This window comes from Homalodisca vitripennis, chromosome 4 (assembly GCF_021130785.1).
Source record: "Homalodisca vitripennis isolate AUS2020 chromosome 4, UT_GWSS_2.1, whole genome shotgun sequence".
In the NCBI taxonomy this organism is placed as follows: Eukaryota; Metazoa; Arthropoda; class Insecta; order Hemiptera; family Cicadellidae; genus Homalodisca; species Homalodisca vitripennis.
This window is the reverse complement of record NC_060210.1, coordinates 156,741,824-156,765,987: the sequence shown is the minus strand read 5'-3', so window position 1 is coordinate 156,765,987 and position 24,164 is coordinate 156,741,824. Positions and strand designations below refer to the sequence as shown.

At 31.2% G+C, this 24,164-nt stretch overlaps 1 protein-coding gene across 15 annotated transcripts in view; it reads left to right on the top strand.

Moving 5' to 3' along the window:
• Positions 1-24,164, top strand: part of LOC124360384 (trithorax group protein osa) — a 167,342-nt gene that overhangs the window by 117,120 nt on the left and 26,058 nt on the right. For all 15 annotated transcript variants that reach the window (XM_046813970.1, XM_046813968.1, XM_046813975.1 and 12 more), the window contains 2 exons: positions 14,379-14,595; positions 16,398-16,520. In XM_046813970.1, coding sequence (XP_046669926.1) covers positions 14,379-14,595; positions 16,398-16,520 — 340 coding nt within the window. The remainder of the gene's footprint in view (positions 1-14,378; positions 14,596-16,397; positions 16,521-24,164) is intronic.

Below are 24,164 nucleotides of genomic sequence, written 5' to 3'. Positions count from 1 at the left end.
CCAAAGTTGATTCAATGAGAACATTTTTTATAAACTCCTGAATAAATTCTGAATAGAGTATAATGTTTAGAATAATCTTCAGTTTTTGCACTATTGTGATTGAATTTTGTAATATATTGGGTCCTTTTCAGTATTACTGTTATCGTGACCTAAGAATGTTATTTGTTAAGATAAGCCTTTTACCTCTTCAGAAACATCTCAGGCGATAGCATTTAAGAGGGTGAGCAGAATGCATTGACAAGAGAAACTCTAATTATTTCCTTTTCTCTAACAGCTGGTCTCTGTGTGATATCTTGCCTGCCCTCTCCTGTGTACCTGCCCCTGCCACTAACTCGGCTTGCACGCTTCTCCTTCCCTCACCCTACCTTGGACAACTACACAAAAACACTGCACACTTTTTATTATTATTCTAACATAGAATAATAGTGCTGTATTACTAAACATATTTGTAGCATGTACAGAATTATTGCTGTGAAGATTATGGTATTACAAATTGTTTACTTTTATAAAGGTTGTTTCATTATTTTAATGTAAGTTATATTTATTTTTAACTAAATGGTTTAAGTACCAGTTAAAAATCTGAAAGTTGTTTGTGCTAGGAGGGAAATTATCAGGTTGCGGATCAAATTTTTGTACGCCTTAAATAAATAAAAGCTAAAATGTACAAAAATAAACCTTTTTAAATAATGTATTATATGTACAATAAACATAACAGAAATAGTTTCTTACGGGAAATTATATCATAGTTTGTCATTACCTAACATATGAGATAACTCAGATATATATTATTTTGTACAAATACTGTTCTCAAAATTGTAAATTTGTATTGGTTTTCTAACTATTTCTACTATCTATGTAAAAGAAGTCAACAGTCTCAGCCTCAAATTGGACTAGAAGTCCCAAGCTATGAAGCAACCAGCTGGCAGGATATATGAAATGAATTGCACCTAATACAATCATTAAATGGTCCCTTCCAATGAGTCTTGTCAGCTGAATATAAAAATTAGGCTCATCATTAGTCATCGACACGTCTTAGTTCATGGTCTGTCAAGATTAATCTTTTAACCTTCCATCTGCAAAAGAGTTCACTGCCACATTCTACATTTTATTTTGGCACAGTTTTGAAAGTATGTTTTATGCTTCTTAAATTAAAATGAAGGTTTTAAGTGTTCAATATTATGTTTTCAAAGAAAATCGAATTGACCCATTGCAAATCAGTCCTTTGTGTGATATGCTCCAGCAAGTATGGAATAGTTTTAGCCATGGCATGGTGGCTAAACAGTAATGAAGGATAATGGGACTTAAACAGTAATGGTGCATTACAACAAACGCCACCTGTTCTCAGTACTTTACTAGGGGCCTTTCACTGGTCCAAGATTTAATGTCTGAGTAAGTTACTATTTTGTTGGCCCGTGTGCCAAATGTCCAAGTTGATGGAAGAGAGGTACAACTACTGTGAACCGGTCCGTCCACTCTTAAGTACAGAAATGTTATTTGTATTGCAACAAACTGTATTTCTTATTTAATGTTTTTATAGTGCAAAAAAAAACCAGTTTTAAACAAAACGTTAAATAATTTTTCTTTTTAAAAACTATCCTTACAAATGTAAATTGAAACAAAATGTCAAAAAAATACATGTGTTACAATTAATTAAGTTTTTTCCTAAAGAAGGGGTTCCTGCAGGGTAGAGATACCATCTACCAACTGCTGTGGTTTAAACTGGCACCATCACTTAAGCGATGTAGATGTAAGAGAGGCCAGGCTGGTTGGGTGGGTTCACAGTTGCTCACATCCACGTTCTACTTGGACAAATGCAAGTCGTACAATTGGCACATGCAGCAATAAAGAAGTTTCTTCCTCCTATTTGTACAACTGGCACTCAAAGCAAAAAAAGCAGTTTCTCCCTTCTACTTGGACAATTGGCACTCAAAGAACTGAAACTGTTGAGCATTTGTATTTTTTTTCTTGTTACTTGGACATTTGCAACTCGGACCAATAAACCCATCCCCTTCAAACTTACCTTTAAAAATAACTGCATCTTGGGTTATAAAAATACTTCTTGTGTGTATAGTTTTAACAGACTCATTGCAGCACGAGTCATGTATCACTTGAGGACATCTTGTCATCATATAAGGCACCACGTAATATCTGTCGTCAAGGATCTCCAGTGGTTTAATCTAGATCTGATTTATGTTGTATTGTTGAGGAGAGCGGAGCTAGACAAATGTTAAATCCTTACTGTTGATACAATCTGCCAACTTACAAATTCTGATATCATCTCAATACTCCCTTTCTATTAAAAGTTAGTCTACAATTGAAAACAGAATTTATATGTCTTCGTAATATCTTTGGTTTCTTTCTACATCTGGAGGGACTGAAGTGTAACAGGTATAATGCTGTTCCTAAAAATCAGCATTAAAGTAAACATTGACATGTTAAATATATCACATTTAATGTATCAAATGAAATGATTTTCTTTGGCTAGTGGGAACCTATTTTGATATCTCAGATATTCATTTAAAAAGTAACGCAGGGTGTATGGTTGGTTGATGTACTTATATATTAGCACCGAGTTCAAAAATGAATTGTATTAGTAAAACCATACTCAAAGACACCTCAGGTTAGATCAGATGTTTCCGGTTTCTCGTGATAGCAACACACTGTGTTGCACTTGATACAAAAATCAAGTGGTGTGTGTCATATATGGATGGATGAGTATGGTAACAGAGGTTTCCTGGGCATTACAAAATGTAACATCACATGTTATACATTTAATGTCAAATATATTCTCACATTGAGTAGTAGTGATAACGTGTTTGTAGTTTAATATGTTTGTAAACTCGTGTTACACATTTGGTTTTTAATCTTTTCATCCTATTTACATGGTGGCTGCAGGCAGTGAACTCTTTACTGAGTCTGTCACACTTTTGTCTTGTACAGTATTGTGTAATATGTTAACAGCAATATTAGATCTGTTTTGTAAAAAATTTGGTAACTCCTAAGTTAAAACCATTTGATAAATTTATGCTTTTGGAGAAAGTGTTTTGAGTGTGACACGTTAAAGGAGTGGTGCAACAAATTTGAAGATGGCCACACCACACTTCGGTGGACAATGAACCATGTTCTGGAAGACTGGCAACAGTTGAAATGATGAAGTTATCGATCAATTTCATGTTTTAGTGATGGAGGATCAACATATCACTGTCATGAAGTAGGTACAGAAATAAGCTCTATTAGTGGTTCAGCTTATATGAGTTTAACAGAAGATTTGTTCTTAATCTGAGTTGCTGCAGAATTTTTTCCAAAGAACTTGTTCCAAAACATTTATAACGTAGTGAATCATGGCCGTATGAATATGATCCAGAAATGGAGATCAGAGTGCTATCACTAAAAAATACTATATAATTCTAAGAAGCCTCCATGATGTACTTTGGCATAAACACCCTGACTTAGGCATTCATCTCACCTATTCAAAACTTTATGACAAGATATAAAATTCTCTTATTACATCAGGCTCTTTATCCCCCTGACATGACACAGTATGATTTCTGGTTGTTCCTTCACTTATTTTTCCCTTAAAGGGTTCTGATTTGAGACCAGGAATAATTGCTAAATGTGACAGTTTAACTAAGTCCATTCCCGAAGAGGCCTTCTAGACTTCTTTCCAAAAGTGGCATGGTTAAGTGTTTGAATATCAAGGGGAATATTTTGAAGGTTGGATACTTTGTGATCACAACTCGTATTTACTGACTCTAATCGACGGTGTGGAAAATCCACTGGGGGCAGAGGCTACAGGTGATATGATTTTAAATCAGTTGACACTTATATAACTGTCTCATCAATGAAGCCAACAACTGTTCACAAAAGAGTAAATGAGATCTACTCCACAGCCACGGGTTGAAACTATGGAACTCTTACCGATATAGATTAACACAGGATTTCAGACTTGTGCTATCATTGTATGTAACAAGAATAGAACATTTGTTTCAAGATTAGACAACTTCCAGCTGTCTAAAAATCTTTAAGGCGTATAAGCAAGCATACAAATTTAAAAACTAATAAATGTACGAGGGCTGTCTAGAAAGTTTTAGACACTTTGAAATTAAAAATTAACAGAATGAAAGAAAAAACTCGTGTTATATAAATTTGAAAACTACATGCATAGGCTATTTTTCAACGTAATCTCCATGTAAATTGAGGCATTTATCTTAGCATGACACAAATATTTCTATTCCAACTTCGAAGAAATTTGCCACCGAGGTCTCAACCACTGATTAGCGTTGGCTTGAAGTCCTGCATGACTATCAAAGGGCTGCATTGTGAGCCAGGTCTTCATCGATAGAAAGAGGTAGTAGTAACTTTGCTCTGGCCAGACCTTGGAAGTAAGGAGGATGATTTGACATTGTCCATCTAAAATTATCAAAGAGCTGTCTGAACAATGTGGTCATACATTGTTAGGAAACAAATGTTTTGATCTCATATTTCCCCAACACTTCTTTTGTATTGCTTAATGTAGTTTCTCGTGTTTCACGATACCTGCATTGATTGTTGAGCCTCGTTCAAGAAAATCAATCAGAATCACACCCTTATTCCAAGAAACAGTTACCCTAATTTTTCTGGCTGACAGAGTTTAGAGACATTTTCTTGGGTTTTCATAGTCTTAAAAGAAATTCAGCAATGCAGCAGACTATTTTTTGTAGTCTTTTGCAAGAATTTTTGAAACTCACCTGACGCACAAGTTGTGGTAGCCAGACTTCCCCATAACAATTTCACACACTAAATAGCTATTTTCATGAGGTTTGTATTGATTTTTTTCTCATCAAGTCTTAACTAACCAGGCCAGGCTGACCACTGTGATCCTTTTCATGAACATTGGTGCAATCATTTAAAAATCAATATACAGCTGCTGTATACAGACTGCTTTCATTATTATTCCATTCCCATAAACGTCACAAAGTTGGTAATGGATCAGTTTATAGTTCTTGGCCAACAAAAACCTAATCACTTAATGCACTTCCTAAGTAGTGGAAGTTTTAATTGCAGAACACCTTGAAAAGAAGGAACGCATTATTCACAGTGGGTAAAGTAGGAGAGATCTAGATCGCCTGCTACCACATATTTTCCTCCATTAGAAAATCATACAGGTGAAATTTTAAAAGTTTTTCTTAGTTTCTTAATATTTTATTCCCAGTGGGTGCAATTAGTCAGATTAACACAGAACAGTAAAAATGTCAGATCTTCAAATTCAGGCTTTGGGAATTTACCCAAAGTATATGCTAATACAGTGGTAAGTTGTTTACTCAAGATTTTGTATAGAAATTTGTGTATGAAAATATGCTAACAATCAAGAAAATATTAATCAAGCCAAAAATAAACAAAACTAAGTCAGCGGTTGGATGTGAACTAAAAATAGAGGTATTTGACTCATTATTATAATTTGTTTTCATGTAATGTTTTTATTCTCCAACTAACAATCACTGTGAAAACACGGCTAAATATGGCGTTAATTACGAGTAATGTCCGGTTTGACTTTTTTAACACTTGGCCTGTCTTAATTCAAACATAGTAATCCAGTATGATAGCAAAAGAGGAAGCAGGATACTAACTAAAATACATTGTAAATTATAATACTCAAATTTTTTTAAAGTGTTGTATGCCCTGTAATAGAGAAATAAATACAGTGCAGCAATTGTTTTTTGAGGATCAAGGGTAAATTGTCATGAATAAAATGTGATCAGATATGATTGTTACTGATGGATGAGGCTCTGTTAAAAGGCTTAATATGTTGCACAAACACAAACTGCCAACTTGTAAAACTGCCAAATGTAAACTTTGTTCCATACCTTGTTTGAAAATTATCTGAAAAAAGTCATATGAGGTAATGACTCTTTTAATAGAGATACAATTTAAACATCCGTAACTATTCACTGTATGGCTCATGAAAGAATTACAGAGCGAAGCATAATTTTGTTTTTGCTCTCCTGAATATTTATGTTTCAGCATTTGCTCCACATTTGAAGTGACGAATTATTTGTCTTGGTGGAAAATAAAATGTGACGATATTACTATCAAAAACCATATTTACCAATCTAACTTTCCTACATCTCAGTTTCACATAATGATAATTGTGAAGATGTAAGTTTTCCAAATGGTAATAATGTATGACCCGGAATGGGAACTTAACTAATATTGTGTACATATCTTGGGTGAACCATCCAACCTGAACTCCTGCACCAAACTTAACTTGTCATGACCTATGCTCAGGGAAGGTAAGGGAATCATCTCAGAACCTTAACTGATGATTGAAAGTAATAATTTCTGCAATAATACTTGCAGGAAGAAACTAATATTTTCAAGACTACTCAATTAAGCTAGACGTATTTCTTAAGCAAAAGAAAACTTGAAACTATGAAAACTTTACAAGCAAATCTGTTTTTTTTACAGAGCTTACAAACATTTCTTATTAGTCTATTTGAAATCATGTGTTCCATATACTATATACATATAAGGTGCTACAATCACTGTCAATTTTATTTTATCAATTTCTATCCAATCTTTTGCATTAAAGTGCAAAAAACTTGTATTAACAACATTATACTTGGAATTTAAACAAGAAATGGTCAAAATATGTAAGAGTAAGAGTTTATTTATTTAATTTGAATGTTGAAAACAAGGCCACACAATACATTGGCTGAAGGTAAGCGTTTTACCACATTTGTGTTTTTCTCACTGTTCTTTTTTCATTGTTTCACATGGTAAGTTATTAATTGTCATGTAGTTTTTTTTACTAAACTATTAATTTTTATAGAATTAAACATAAGACTGTATAAGAGTTAGTTTTATAATTATAAGGACCAGTTTTGGCTATGACGTGCCATCTTTCGGAGCACGGTGTGTACGGTTACAGTTTGTGCCAGAGGCTAACATTCCTAGAGAATCTGAGTCCACAAATTGACTTCAAATTGTTACAATGTTTTATCTTTAAAAATATTATATCGACTAAAATAAGTTAATAATTTACTAAAGTTAATATACTTTAACTTTGTTGTAATAATTCTTGTGACTAAATGTTTAAATTTTAATTACTGCCATAAAATACTAACTTTAAGAATTTATTAAAGCATTTTGTAATTTAATGCCCCTTTGTTAGCATTGTGATTTAATAAACCTTATGTGGTACAAGTTATTAGATGATTGATTGAAAACGTAATATAAATGTTTGAGTTCATAATAATATACGATAAAATTATTTTAATTTTTTCATTTCAGGTATAGCTTTATTGGTTTACCTTTTTTAGTTAATATTATTAATAATTGGGGTAAAAATTATGAAAGTTAATAATATTTTCAATCTTTTTTTTTAAATACACCAGTAACCTTTCATGTTAATATTGATCTATAAATAATTATTTTTTTACTTCCTAATTCTTCCTTCCCAATTACCTCCATTTTAATTTTTATATATTAAAAAGAATCTGGTTTTATCCTAGGGCTGTCCGGAATGTAGCAACCTCCATTTGTTCGTGAGTGAGATCTAAAGCAAAGAAACAAAATGGTAAATGTAATAATGCGCAAAAAAAGTTAGCTGAATTAGGTATACAACATAAATTATAGATCATATCATCTCACAAAAGAGCAGAAAAAGACAATCAAGCTTTTATTTAATTTGTCAGTAAGGTCACATTATTACACCAAAACAATTTTGAATGTGAAGTTTATGCACTGTGTAATTAAAATCTATTGTAAAACCTATTCTAAAATTTTTAATATTCCCAAATTAGTCATAAGTGCAGCATTTTATTGACCATCAGTGTTCACTGAATCTCATTGATCCATTCTCAAATCTGAATCTGTATTGATTCTGTGGATCTGAAATATGGTTTTTATACATTACTGTCCTCCATCATTTCTAAAGTACTCGATAGTCATTAAAATGTCTAAAAGAGTAATTGAGTTTGCTTTTAAAATTTTCTTTTCATAATGTAGCTGTAGGAAGACATTCTAACACTGCATATGGCAAAAACCCAGTATCGGGTGTTTTAGTTGTATTCTAGATGGCAGCACCCGATTTCTGGTTTATTGACACAGTCTATGTTTTTTGTCAGTCTTTAAATTGTGCCCAAAACATATTAGTATTGTTACTAATAGAAAGAGAAATGTCTCATTTAATTAAATAATCTTTCTAATCATGTTCATGTTCTCTTACACATTTTATACATATGATAACCTCAGAAAAATTTCTTACTTTTTCCCATAATGCACAAGTCAGTGCACTGCAACAAAACAGAAAACTTATGTAAATATATTTTTTATGGTTTAGTAATATTTATTTCGTACCGTTAAATTAGTAGTAAAAAATAGTCACAAGACTGAATAGTTAGTTAACTAAAGTTTACTTTTTTTACAACTTGCTATTTTGATCATCGCATGTTTTCTTTTATTTTAACGTAATAAATAAGAAAAAACCTAAACCTTTTACTCTTTTTAGTTTTACTCAAAATCAAATTTCTGTGTATTTTGGTTTAATTTTCATATCACTAATCATAATTTTTGTATTAATGATAAAGATTGAGTTAGCTTATGTATTTCTTCTTAAGTTTGCAAGCATGCGGTGACTACATAAAAGTACATATGTACTTATTGTCTATAAAGAGTTCCTTGAACATTCCTGAATCAAATTTTATATAATATAATTATTTTATATTATACACATGATAATAAAATAAATATAATGCAAATTCTGAGGTACAAAAAACACCTTACCACTGACAGAAATTTAATTGCCAGATCCAGAGTTAACAGTGTTCCCGTCTATGGCAGATATTTGAATGGATTAAGTAGTAGAGGTGTATTTTTAAGATGCAGTTTTAATATTTTCTATAATTATAATATTTATTTTCCTTAACTGAATGGAGGTTGTTTTATGGACAGCTTTTTAAAATTTTAATCTGTGATAAACAAATTTTCTTTAGTTATTTCTACTACCCAGAGAACATTATTTTATTTTCTTAAAAGATAATTATTAATAAGAAAGTATTAAATAGTATTATTATAAATAACAGAGTTTGTGTACAAATATATTTAAAGTTTTATATTAAATCAAATAAATACTAAGCAACCTGTAACATTATTGGTGATATTAATGAACACATATATATTGAACTGGAATCAAGAAAATTATTTTTGAACCCCAAGAAATGTTCAGATAAATTACATTAATCTTTCATTAATATATTTTATTCTATAATTCTGCAAACTAAATCAGTATTTACATAGATTTCATTCTGCCTAGGAAAACATCTTCCCCCTCTCACTCCTCTTAAAAAGGTTTTCTCATTGAAGTAAATTGAAACCTTTTGCGTATTGATTGGACAAAAAACTTAAGTTTTTTTTTTTTTTCAAAAAGAAAATTAAGTGGTTCACCACATTATGTGTGTTTATGTGATAAATTAATAAAGAAAAGTTTGTTGTGGTTTTGAATGTTATCGAGGGCTCGGCTGAGGGAGGTCTGTTGCCGTCAGTTGAGGTCAGACAGGCAGAATGGCCTCCCGACTGTACCAAGCCTTCCTGTGTTGTTTTCCTCTTGGTGTTTTTCTTGCTGTTGATGATGGCTGTGATCTAAGTGGCAGTTCTCTTTCCACATACTCATAACTCATAATAAACATATTGTATACACAGACTGTTGAAGCCAATCATGAAAGTCAAATACTGATGTAGTAGTGTGACTTTATAAAACCAAATGAGGTTCATAAATACATTTTATAGTCACATTTTCATTTTTTGGAATTAATCTTTTTAAATTGGTGGTCTCTTAATACTAGGATAACGTCAGATATGTTTCATTCATACTCATAGAATATTGACAAATTTTAAATATATTTGTATAAAAATTAAATTTTGATCTTTATATTCTAAGTTAAATGTTTCGTTGACTTAGTTTTTCTTTTTCTTCTGGTGTATTCATGTATTACACAATGCCAACTGAAATGATCAGCTAATGTATAATGTAAATGTTCAGTTACTTATAATCACAGTATACATGCATATGATCAGAGCTGGTTAATAAATACAGTAGGCTATAAAGATGATAACAAAACTAATAAAAGGACTATAGTTGGATATAGGCGATGATGAGACTCAATTGGTATTAATAGCTTTCTTTCAATATTTTTGGTTTCTATTGTATCTTCAATCAAAATCATGAGAACTTGAATCATAAATACCAAATCCATTTTGATTTTTATCTTTGAGTATTAAATCAACATTTTTCACTAAAGTTCACTAGAGTGCTCCTATCAACTTCCCAAGACAGGGAAGTAAAGCTGGACCTGTCCTAACCATAATAGAGAGCAAGCAACTCAGTTAATAAGTCTACCACATAATATTTTTTACAATTTCACTCTCAGTGCTGGAAGTTTGTGGTAAGTCATTCCTTGAGATGTTCACATGTATTTTTTGTATTTAATACAGACATAGACTCACATCGTTGCAGACAAAAACTGCATGGCACAACATAATGTCGATACAGCAGGGGTTGAAACAAATTTCAATATTAATATCCGCAGTATTATTATCAAACAAAGAAAATTTTCCCCATAATATCTTTTGTTGCTCATTAACCAATATTAAGCTCTCCCCACTTAAAGAAGTTTCAATCAAAACAACATACATTCTACCAGTTTATAAATACTTCAATAGCTACTATAGTGAAGTTCTTCCCCTATGCTTGACTAGGCAATTGAAAAATTCTCTGCACAAATCTTTCCAAGTCTGTAGAAAGATGGCACACGTGTACACTTCTCAATGCTTGTTCATTGTCACTTTGGCATGTATTCACTTCAATGGCTGTAACTCTCAAGTAAAAGTCCAAATGTGGCAAATTCCAATTTTTGTTGTTCATGCATGCCTCCACAACCTGTGGATGAGCCAATTGCCACAGCTTGAACCATGCTACACCTAAAGCTTGGTTTCTATTCTGTTTTTACGTTAAACAGAAAATATTTACTGTTTAACGTACCTATAAGATTTTGACAGTGCCCTGTTGGTAAATTTTATAATACAAACATGATTATTCTCTACTAGTGCCATGAAAGATGTTTCCAGCTTAGCACACAGATAATACATTTGGTTAGTGTACAATTATTTTATTTAAAAAATTTACAATGTTTTCTTAACACTGTTATCTGTTAGACATATATATTTTGTTATCACATTCTTTATTTTAATTTTGCCAATATTGTGACAGCTTTGAAAAAACCAAACAGGTATACTGTTGCAGTAACAAAGAAGTTTAATCAAGAATGAGTTATAACTCATTTTACAATGACATAAAAATTCCAATTTGAAATATTGACACAAATGCTTACTTATAGTAAAAGTTGTCCAATAAAAACTTCTCATTTGCGCTTGCAAGGCGTTGCCTATTGAACAGCATATTGATTGAATAGTTTTTTTAGCTTTTTGGGAATAACAATAATAAATAGGATAGTTGGAAGATAAGTAATAGGCGCCTAAAAATTACAACTATTGTTTTTCCTAAAGAAGCTGAAAATTTTTAATTTAAAAACTTAAAATTCAAATTACAAAATTAAATTAAAATCAAATTACAAAAATATTTTGGTGTGGACCTCAAGATATGTAGTTAGCCATTCATCAAAAACATTCTACTAGTTTGTTCATTATGAGTCAGCTGAGTAAAAAGTTTTTTTTTCAGGCCATAAAACTTCTTCATTAAAGATAAAATAAAGATTCTGGTTGTATTGTAATTACTGCAATTACTAATATGACATCAATAAAATCATCAAACTATATTTGTGTATATTTAGTTTTTTATACAAAGTTAATAAATATTTTTCACTGGTTAATGATTCTACATGGTTATTTTCAACAGAATCTTGTTTTCTAATTACATTGCATATTCTTTGAGCAAAATAAAATTTTTAGTCTATCTATTGATTACAATCGTCTATACCCATTACTTCAAAATGCCAAATTTTATTTGTGACAGAAAAACTGAACATTATTTGGTGGAATGCTTTGTATGTCACTTTAAACAATATTATATGTATGCTTTTAGGCTGGGAAATAATGTGAATATTACATGGTTGTGTCATGTGGTGGACCGATGCTTCTAGGTGTCAAAAGTGGCAACACAAACAAATCTGGTAAATATGTGCATATTAATAGTGTACATATTTACCCCCTTCCAATCATTAATCTCCCGATCAATAAATAATCATGTAGCAATCTTATATTATATAGCAAGTGTTTATTAAGTAAGGCATTTCTCTCCTCAAACTGTTTTGCGTAGTCTCTCCCTTCCCAAATATAAAGTAAATGAAAATTATTCACTCCATCTATGTGTTTGACTTGTGTTTGGGGTGTGGGGGAGGGAGGTTGAATCATAGTCCCTCTCTTCACCTGGATAGCTTCAATCTAAAGCTGCATTTGTGAGATCTGTGCTTGTGAAAGACATCAATAGAGTACTCTAATGATTTAATATTGATTGAAAACCCATATTGACTGTTTCTGTTTTTATTACATAACCAGCTCTGATCAACTGTATAACATAAAATATGTGAAATATTTGAACTGTTTTCACTGCATTATGTAAACAATAGAATAAAGTATGTAAAAAAGGTGAAAAAATCTGTATTAAAATTCAGTGCCAAAATTTGATTATCAAAAGCTCTCACATCGTGATATCGTCCCTAGCTCATTAGGAAATTTAGGTCCTTTGTTATAATTTTGGTACAAATCTTTTTTAGTTGCATTTTTATTCAATGCTATAAGTTAAAGTAACAAGTTTTTAATAAGGAAGACTGCAAAGAATGTAAATAGTGATTAATTATATCAATTTAATTATCCCAGCTGATATTTTTGCATTAAGAGTAAAACACCTTCAGCCAATCAAACATAAGTTTTATCATGACTGCGCTCTCATCGGTGTAGTACCCTACTGTGCATAGTAGACGAAATTAACCATAACTCGGTCACCACATGCGTGTTGACTCAGGCCTACCTATTTGTGTGAAACAGATATTTGATGGTAGTTCTCTTATAGTTGGATTACACGTAATGTCTTTGTCTTGTTTATTGTGGCAATTGTACATAAAACTTCAATGCACATTTGTGCCAAATAAATCTTATCAGAAGAATAATACTAATTTAATTTACTAATTCATAATTTACTTTAGAACTTATGAATACATTTATAAAAAGCAATTATAGTAATAACATTTACTAATATAAAATGTGAAAATTCACATTGAAGTATGTAACTAAAATTAATTCTAACAAAATAACAAAGAATCAGCGTCTTTTATTACTCAGGGGGCTGGCAAAATTTCTCTTCTCTGTATTTGTCTATCTACAGGATATGTCAGGTACAAATTGAGCCATACACTTAAATTGTTGCATGAAACTTCAGTTCTATGTAGGCAAGATCAAGTTCGATGATAGTGCATGTTTCTCATTCCATCCTTAAGACACGTGGTTTGCATACTCCTACTTTATTGTATAGCCTAATACTTAAACTCAGGTCAAATTCTAATTAATTTAATAATCAATTTATGTCAAAGTGAATTCAAATATAAGTACATTTAAATAGAAGTATGTAATAGTAAAAATAAAATTTTTAACCAGATTGTTTGTTTTCTATCAATACATTTTATGGTGTACAAATGGAGTATGAATATTTGGAAGTTTCCACTAACCAAACAGCCATCATTACTGTTGTTCCTCTCGTACTTCATGTGTATTTTACTGTGTGTTTTTAATAATTATATTCTGTAGCTTCCCTTACCTTTAAGCTCTATACTATTTAAAGGTGATATAAAACACGTCAGATACTGTAATACAACACAAGTTTCAAAAATTGCATTTTCTCTAAGGATTAATTGAATCTATTATATTTTTCTGTACAAAATAACGTAGATTTGAAAAATATAATTGCATGTTAGCAAAACATATAAAGTTTTGCAAGGCTTTGTCCACACTAAGTATTATACATTTTGTAACCCAAATAATGGAAAGAACTATTGAATTTATTCAATTTGTTAAATACTTTATTTTTATTTCAGTTGATCAGAAGAGAAATAAAGGTTGTAAGATTCAATTAGATTATTTTTATGGTGATGCTCATTGTAATAATTATTTATTTACCTGCAGGTATGCGCTTAAATAAAAATATACTCTTAAAAGTATTATTTGCTAGTCTCTTTACTGTAACAACACTTATTCTTTCAAATACTCATAATATATTCAAGCAAAGTTTTTGTATTGATACATTAATAATAGATTTTATTATCATGACATAATATTGAACAATAAATTCCTTTCTTGTGAAATCGCTATTTATTAAAATTATTGTTTTGCAGGTTACCAAAAACAAGATTTGGAAGGACATTGCAGGACTGCTGGGGATTGGAGCTTCATCTAGTGCTGCCTACACTCTACGTAAACATTACACAAAAAACTTACTTCCTTATGAGTGTCAGTTTGACAGGGGGGGTATTGACCCTCAGCCTATTATTAACCAGGTTGAAGCCACTTCTAAGAAAAAATCCTCAAAAGCTGCTCCTGTACCTTCTCCAGGTTAGTTTTTATATTCTGGTTAAAAACAAATAATATAAGTCAGTATCACAGCAGTTCTCAGCATGCCAATATTGCATGTTAGTTGTCTTCATTATTAGGTAGGTAATATAATAAGGTACTTACTTGCATCTGTATTTTTGTGGAATATAATTTTTAATGCCTTGAACATTTCTTGGGAAATTCTTTAACAACTATTATGATGACAATAATAATAATACATTCATCAAGACTTATTTTTATCATATTGACAGTGTGGCAATTGATTGCGCCACATTGATCATTAAAATTCAAATATTTTTACCCTCTTACACCGAATTAATTTTTCATTTTGCAATGAAATCATTGCAGAGGGAGGGCGCTTAGGGTCAATAAAAAAATCTTAAAAAACCATATAACGTGTTAAAATTGTATTTTATTACATTATATTTTAAGTACAGTAGAACCCTGCTAATCCGCCCTCGGGTAATCTGCCTCCTCACTTAATCCGACCATGCCATCACTAATCAATGTTTGTTTACATTCATGGGCAGTGTGAGTGCATGTCAGTTGACTTGTGACAAGTCAGTCGAAACAGTTTGTGCGAGTGTGTGTTTGTGATTTACAAACTTTACATCCGGAAATTGAAGCCTGTGACGTCAGCGAGTGGGTCGCAACAGCGAATGTCGACTGCACAACAGAAGAATTAACTGTGATGAAGAGATTATTGAAACTGTAATGCAAGCAGATGACCATGAGAAAGATGATGTTGATGATGAAGATGTCAAACCCACACCACGGGTATCACATACAGAAGCAAAAAATTCGTTTGATTTGGCTCTTTAGTACATTGAACAAAGTCCACTGTCTACCCCAGTGGACATTTTGTGGATCCGGAAATGGAGGAATATTGCTGTGAAGTCAAGATTATCGTCTGCTAAGCAAAAGAACATTACGGACTTCTTTAGACCGACACAAGATAATTAAATTCAGTGATAATAATCTTGCAATAATCTCTTAATGCATTTATTTAGTTTAAACTATAGTTTTATCACGTTTTTTTGTCAATAAATGTTCTCCTCTGATAATCTGACCATTTTACTGATCCGATCTCTTGGTCACGTAGGTGACGTATTAGTGGGGTTCTACTGTATTTAGTTGCCTAGCAACAATTGGATATGTACCAGATCTACAACTAAAAATAAAATTGTGTGGATCATTAGCTTATCTTTGGTAATGACACAGCCATGGTTACAACTGCATCCACATTGGATGAGGCGTCCAAAAATTAAAATAAACAATTGGTTTGACCAAAGCTATCTAACAGTTAATATTGATAATATAAGTATCTTCTAATATTTATGTGGAATTGCTCTAATCCAGGTCTTATGACGCTGAAGTTGCATTTTTGAGGTAATGCGTGGTCTGTCCACACCCTGTGGTTGGTCCAAAACTCTTTTAAACTAATAAAAAGAAATACTTTTACAACAGACCATGAATATGTAACAAGGAATAGGACAAATATTTACTTCCAAACCCCTAGAATAAACCTCAGAATCGAAAGAACTAACTTTTTTTATAGCTCACTTTATTTACAGAAACATTCCACAGAATATAATGCAATTACTGGAGAATGGTGAATGGAGAATTCCGTTGTGTTCGGGCATGTAGTTGACGAGTGGCTCCTCTGTGTTGACCTTGAAGCCATAAGTTTTAAAAATTATGTTTCTTGAATAAATTGTTTTTTTACTTTAATTGAAATGTGCATAGAGAGTTTAGTCTTGGTTATTTCCGGCTAATTGTAAAGGTTTACTTTATTATTTTAGGGTCTTCAAACTCACAAGATTCGTTTCCGTCTGGTGGGGGCGGTAGTGGCTCCATGGATGGCTACAGCTACGGGTACCCTCCCGATTACAATAACCAAAGGCCTCCATCACAGTCAAACCAAGGTAAGTGTAGGACAGCTTGGACCAAGTATATTCAGCTTTATTTAACCCTCTCCTGGTCATAATAACTCCAGGCACTAATGAATAACGATACTACTGGACCGTGTTAATTTGCTATGCTGATTTGAAGTGTGTAAATGTGGGGAATACGAAGCTTACACATCTTTTTATTAATGTTTAGTTACCTATTCTAAATACATTCCCACATTTATATTATATTTTCTTTATCATTCTATGATCTTGTCATTGCAGACATCTAAATACCACCCTTCTGTCATGCAGTTTGTCATCAACATCGGCAAGTTGTTAACATCACCAATCACATCTTGAGCACTAAAATTTTACTATTTTCACTAGAATCATCACCATATGATTAAACCTGGCCTAGCTTTTTTCCACTAATAATAAGTGTAAGTGATGTGAGGTACAATATCTTCTGACAGCAGATCATCCCTATAGTAGTTCAAAATTCGGCATGCAGTTTTACTTCTGTTTCTTCCAGCTCAGGATATTTGAGTTCTGAATATTGGGTTCTTTTGGCTCTTCTATCTCAGTAGTACATATTCAGTGTGGCAAGATCATATCTCGAAACTTACCTTATCTGAGAAACAATATTTCTTCCTGCCCATTCCTAAATGTGAATTACTGTAATTTAAGTTCAGTTTGTAGCTGGTTAAGCTTCATGTTTATTTTATTATTAGTGTTGACTCCCTGTCAGCAGGCTTTCTTCTGCTATCGTAGTGATGGCAATTAAACTAAGCAGATATCTTTTTTTTTAGTCTTTGAGACCATTGTATACATCATATTTATGGATAAATTGCCTTAGATCAACTGAAGTGTAAAATGAGTCATTTAAAAGCAGAATTAAACAGTAGGGAAAATGTAATAATGAGAAAGGTGAAGTTTTCTAGATACCCAACGTCGTTTTCATGGAGTTTCATCACTTTGCTTAAGGGAAGTATTGCTCATATTTTATCACTCTGGTGTTACAGAATACAATATTGAGTTTTGTAGAACAAGAAGAGAGATATAAGTAGACTCTGATTGTTGCAAAATGTGAAGCGTTTTATAAATGTAAAATCCAACTTGAATTCTAGACCAATGAACTTGTGAAAATACATCTGTCACAGTTTTAAGACTTTTACAGTCAAATGAGTGTATCAGGCCATATGTAAATAGCATTAGCTTATATACAGCAATTAACTCTTTCCACTTGAATATCACCTATATTTAATAGTATGCAGTTATTACTCTAACTTGTCCATCTAGTAGTTATCAAACAGCTGAAACTTTTTCTACCTTGATAACTTTAAAACCAGTAATGAATATATATTCCGGCCTGTAAAGCTGCATGAAATGTTTCTTACAGCACTCCATGAATAACTGACCTACTTTGTTACTGTTGTGAATCTTAAAAGCCTAGCATCAATCTCTGTTGGTCATTTATGCTAGTAATTACTTTTCAATAATTTAAGTTTGTTTTTTAGAACAATTGCTAGCATTTTTTTAAAATTTACTCTCTATAAAAATATCAGTTTTTGCTTTTAGTTTTTTTTACCTAATAATATTTCCTAATCAAAATCTATGTGCAAAACATAATAGGTAGTAGTCACAATAAGTTCATAGCAATATTTTATTTAATACCATGCATTTAAAAATTAAAAGCAAATACAACAGGGTCTAGGAAATCCAAGTCGAATGAATTAAAATTGTATACAAGACATTGCAACATTCTGCTGATAGCAAACCATCCATATTAGTTCAGTGTATTAGCACCAGAGGCCAGCACATACATCTTGTCTGTAAAGTACAGCAAGGTCTCACATACATTGAGCTACAGAAGTCAATTCAAGTTTTATGACCAGGAGAGGGGCAAGTATAGTTCAAGTATTTTTTTTATACTTTGTGACTAGAAAATAATGTTATTGACAAAAAAATTTTTTAGATCAGAAATATTTAAAATCAATGTATAATACAACTACTGATTATTTTTCTTAACATAGATATTGCCAGATCTTAGGAACGGATGTCTGATTGAAACAAATGATCTAAACCTAAAAAAAATTAAATAATGGTAATAATAATAATAATAAGATATTAATTAAAATTATAAATTTTGAGTAAACCCATTGTTACCCAGTGATTCTTTTCCTCGCCAACACACTTCCTCCAGACGTCTCTGCAACTTGCATCTTCTTTCCTTCTTCCCAGTTTTCACAGGTTCTTGTTAAACTGGTCCTGTCACCTTAGCTTTGGTTGTCCAAGAGGTCTTCTACCTTCTGGGTTGTTCTCCAGAATTGTCCTTGTCATGGTGCTATCATATTTTCGTAAGATGTACCCTGCCTACCTGATTCTTCTATTTCGTTCCTCAGCTATAATATCTGGCTCTGTACCAGATATCTGATGTAGACCAGATATTGCAAAAATATTTGTCTCAATACCTTTTAAAAACACAGAAAGTAAAATTTCATGAAATGGTTTAAACATTTAACTCATTTCGAAGAGAGCATTTCTTCATCAAGTAGTTCACCTTTGTCTCATAATGTATCAGTAATATTCAGTTTTTAATTTTGTTTCAGTGTTTTATAGAATAATTTTACTTTGCTGTCTGGCAAAACAGCTGTAGTTGGGGAAAGGGAAAATAAAAACATGATCGGATTAGTGACAACTGACTCAAGTAAACAAGAATTTATTGTGTAAAGTGGTAATAATGTGTTAAGTCTACTGTACACGTTTAAGCTAAAGATATTTTAGGCATTCATTTAATTAAAAGATTAATTTGCTCATTTTTTAGTATGGTATGGAAAAAATGTAAAAATAAAGGTTTTTAACAAAAACTATTGGAAAAGTTACATGTAAAAAACTCAATCATACTGTTAAGGATTCAAGGTGACTTGAGCAAGCACCAACCAAGTCACTGAACTGAACAAGCATGCTGAATACCACATCCGCAAAATAACATGTTCATAAGTTAAACACTAAGAAAGAATCAATGTGGGCTTTTCCTGAAGCAGCACAGCAAATCATTTGAAATAAAATCGGGGAATAGGGTAGTTATGGTGGGGAAGGAAGGGTTAGAATGCAGCCGCTCTAATGTCTTTGCTGTTGTGATCTCAAAGTCATATTATGTGTTCAAATTTTATCTGCTGAAGTTTCTTTTGATGTTACGATTCGTTTAGGTTTTCTAGTTCATTATTTTGTTAATATCGGTAGCAAAAGTAGTCTAACTTCAACAGAGGGTGGATTTAACAGTTGGTCTACTAATTTTATATATGAAGCATGAAGCCTAAAACTAGTTTTTGTTTTAAAAAATTCTCTTCACGTTATATTATATTGGCTTTATTTGACTTGACGATTTTCAGACATTAAAAAAACCATTTTCTTTTTATTGTCTTTATATATTTACTCTCAAATTTTGTGGCCTTTTTTGCCTCACCTATGTATTTTCTATCACAAGAGTGGGTTATACAGTAAACACAGTTTTTTAGTTTTGAGTGCCATTTTGTTGTGTTTTTATATAATACTTTGTCTGAAAGTGTTTTGAAGCAATAGGCAGAAAATATAATATTAGAACCAATTTCATAACAGCAGAATAATTTAGAAATACAATTAAAATGTAGTTTAGGATGGTTATATGTAAACTAAAACTGAAACAAGTTTCATTAAAATCTAAAAACCGCAACAAAATTAATGTAGTTCCAAACAAAAATTTAAATCGTAGGGTGTGAAACAATTTCACAGTTCAGAGACTGTGAAAACTAGTGGACCATTGTTAAGCATAAGCAAAATAATAAATATTCTAGCAGTTGTGCAATCTAAATTTGAATAACCTTTGATGCAAGTTATATTTTAGCATTTACTTTTCTAAATTCTATACAACATAAGAACAATGAATAAAATTAAACTTTTTATAGGAACTTTTATTATAGGTTTCACAATATTGCATATTATTTTCAAATGCTGACTAGACATAACATATTTCGACAAATTTGTTGCAGTGCATGGATTGGTACATTGTGGTTAGGGTGTTTACTTCCATCACTGTTGGGTTGGTGGTTAGTTTTAGTCTGGGTACTCTTGCTCTCCAGTCTAACATCATATTATCACTTGTATGATTAAAATTAATATTATTAATAAACTAAAATTGTCATATTTTTTGTTTTTGTGTAATGTTTTTTTTTTAGTTTAGTTTTATTTCATTAAAGTAGTGGCATTCCATTTGAAAAATAAGATTATTTATGCGATAAAAATACTAACCTAATATTTATTTTAATGCAGAGAATTTGGATGTTGTTAATTTTTACATAGATAATTATTTCACAAACCTATTGGTGTAACTATTTCACAAACCTATTGGTGTAACTATTTCACAAACCTATTGGTGTAACTATTTCAAACAGTTTTGAAATACTTTTAGTGTCCAAAACATTTGCTATATAAACCATTGCTAAAATATCTTCAATTGTGTGGCTATAACAAAATGACAGCGTTGGAACAGATTGACTGTCCACAAGCTTCAATCACTGCAATGGCTGGATACTTTTAGAAGGAAATTGTTCTCAGTTGCAGCGAGATATACAACTTGTGACAATATTTAATTGTATTTTAAATTGTGTGTTTTCTGTTTTTATATGAATCTTAAGTCAACAAGAGATTTGTGTCCTCTTTTTGTTTTATCAATGTTATTTCATTATAAACTTGTTTTATTTCTTCTCTTTCTCATTACTTTTGAGTGTCTGATACTATTTAGAGTCCCTGTATTTAAACAGAAATCTTATTTAACCCATTTGAGACTAAAGACATCCTGTGCCTGTCACAAAAGGAAGCCGAAGAGCCTGAGCCGAGTTTGTTGTTGCATGGGCTTTGTTGTCTTTTGGTTAGTATCGGTAGATGGAAATTTTGAAGTTATTGAACCTAACTAAGGAAATAACGTGATTTTAAATACAGTATTTGATTTTATATTCATTTGTATGTTTATTTTCATGCATTGAAATAAGTCTATTTGGAGATGAGATCAGCAGTATGTAAAATACCAATTGGTAAATCATAGTTTTTATACCATAAATAGATGACCTACATAGTCGAAGAATTATCATAGTTTTGTAAATAATAATTTACTTGCAGTTATAATCTTCTTTATTTGTGTAAACAAGCAGTCAGCTACTTCTATTGCTGATTGGTACTGACCGTGAAAACTTGTTTTTGTTGTATTCTGTGTATGAAAAGGCATAGTTTTTCTCAATGGTGTAGAAGATATATTAGTAAATGAACGTTTTTTGTTCATGTATCATTTGTAAATTGTAATGATTTTATGTTGTTTATTGAAAATGTTTAAGAAGAAATTGGTTATGAATAAACTATAGTGAACAAGAAGACAAAATTATATTGATTGGTTATGGAAATTGCTTTAGTAAAAAACGTTAATAGCATTAATAGCAAAATTGATCTAACAAATGATTGAAGAGCTATAAAAAATTTAGTAAATGGTATAAATATCTGTAAATTGTTTAACCCCTTAATCCATGTAGGTACATCACTCTGGCTGTATTAATTGCTCACACACAGTACTGACTACGAAATAAAGATTTAAAAGAACCCAAATTAACAGTAGTAAGTTTGAATTATTTGTAGTATGTTATACACAAAGTGTCCTGCAAAGTTCACCTGTAATCTACTTTAAACCATGATAAATATTCAATGCTGGAATCCAGTGAATAGGATTATTTCTCAGTCCTAAATGGGTTAAGTAACCACACCACACGTAAATAACAAAACTGCTCTAGTAAAATTCCAATCATCTTTTGTCAAATAAGGGTTTAAAACAAAACAGGTAGTTGTGCAAAGTTAACATAAAAAGATATGAGTTATACAAAGTTTTAGTAAAAACAGAATAAGATAGATGGTTAAAATAGCTAACTTTGTTCCGCTCGGTTACCTTGGTTTAGTGTTGATGTAAAAGCTGACAAAATTATTGTTGATAAAATCAGTCGTGTCTAATTCAATTCTTCTAAGTTTAACTGCATTTGCCCCTTGCCTCAACGCACATTGCACTGCTTATGAAATGGTCTATTGGCAGTAATGTTGTCCTTGTTGCCAAATGGTTCCTTCTTTGTTGCTACATAGGATTAATATGAGAACTGTTTTGTACATCGTTTCATTGACAGTGATGTACCATTTTTTTTATTACAATTCCTTTCTACCTGTGCTGCGATCTTTGTTAATTGATAGAACTGTTTGCATCTTACTGTTGTATTTTACTCAGTTATACATTAAGTGTAGCCCACAATTTTAATTTGTATATTATTTCATGACATAGGAACAGTTATTTCTGTATGAAAATACAAAGTTATATTTCACTTTATTTTATACCTTTTAACGTCATAATTTATGATCTGATAGTTTTAAAACCGAACAAATGTGAGTAACAAGTATTTTCCTTCGGCATAGCAGCAAAATTAATTCAGTCCAGTAGCCCTAGAACCGTGTTGTGGCAACTGGCCTGGGAAAGGGTTAAATGAACAGTTATTTATGATTAACCCTTTTTAATAGTAGTTTATTGACACTGTAATTTATACATTCTTGAAGCTCTTGTCTTATTGGAAATGATATATTAATTCAAACAAACTCTCCAATAACATAAAGTTTTTTATTATAATGTTACAATGCCAATATTAATGTATCTACAAATTCCATAATTAAATTAAAGAATATATTAGGAAATCCCAAGAATAAAATTAATGAAGAAGAAAAATCTGGCATTTATCAAATTAATTGTGACAATTGCGATTTAAAATACATTGGCCAAACAAAAAGAAAGTTAAAACAGAGAGCTAAGGAACATAGGGCATGTTTAAAATACCAACAGGAAGAAAGATCAGCCATGGCAAAACATGCACTTCAAACTGGACACTCTTTTTCAAATGCAAAATTATTAAAAGAAGTACAAAATAAAAAATTCCTTGATGCATATGAAACAATTTTTATAAAAAAGAACCAAAATAATCTGGTAAACAACGAACCTAGACCTTTTCAAAATTCACCGTTACTTTATTTGATTTAACTAAATATAAACTTTATTTTTATATATACATATAACATACTGTGCTGTCATAGAATATTACCTCTTTGTATTTTTAATGACATATGTTTTTATTTAGTACAAAATTGTTTATGTTACTATTGTTATTATTACTTTCATTCAGTTGTGTGAGTCCGAAGATGTACTCATTGAGTACGAAAGGCCTCACAAAAATAAAAAACTTTATGTTATTGGAGAGTTTGTTTGAATTAATATACTGTAATTTATACTTCTTTACAACCAGCTAAAATTTAAAACTGTTGACATGAATAATTATTTGACTTCATACTTTTTTGTATTATCAAATGTTACTAAGAAAATCTTATATTTGTTGTCAAGTGTTGTCTGTGTTTTATTAACTGATTGATTGATAGTGGATAACATAAGTATTATTTTAATTTATATTTGGTAAATTATAGACAGCAAGAATGTTAAGTCGTAATGATTTCCTTTTAAACTGGAATAGATTTTTCTAAAATTATAAACTTTAAAATGTTATACTCTTCCATGTTCCCTTCGGTTAAACTTTTAGACAATTTTGACAATTAGTATTCAAACATATTACTGGA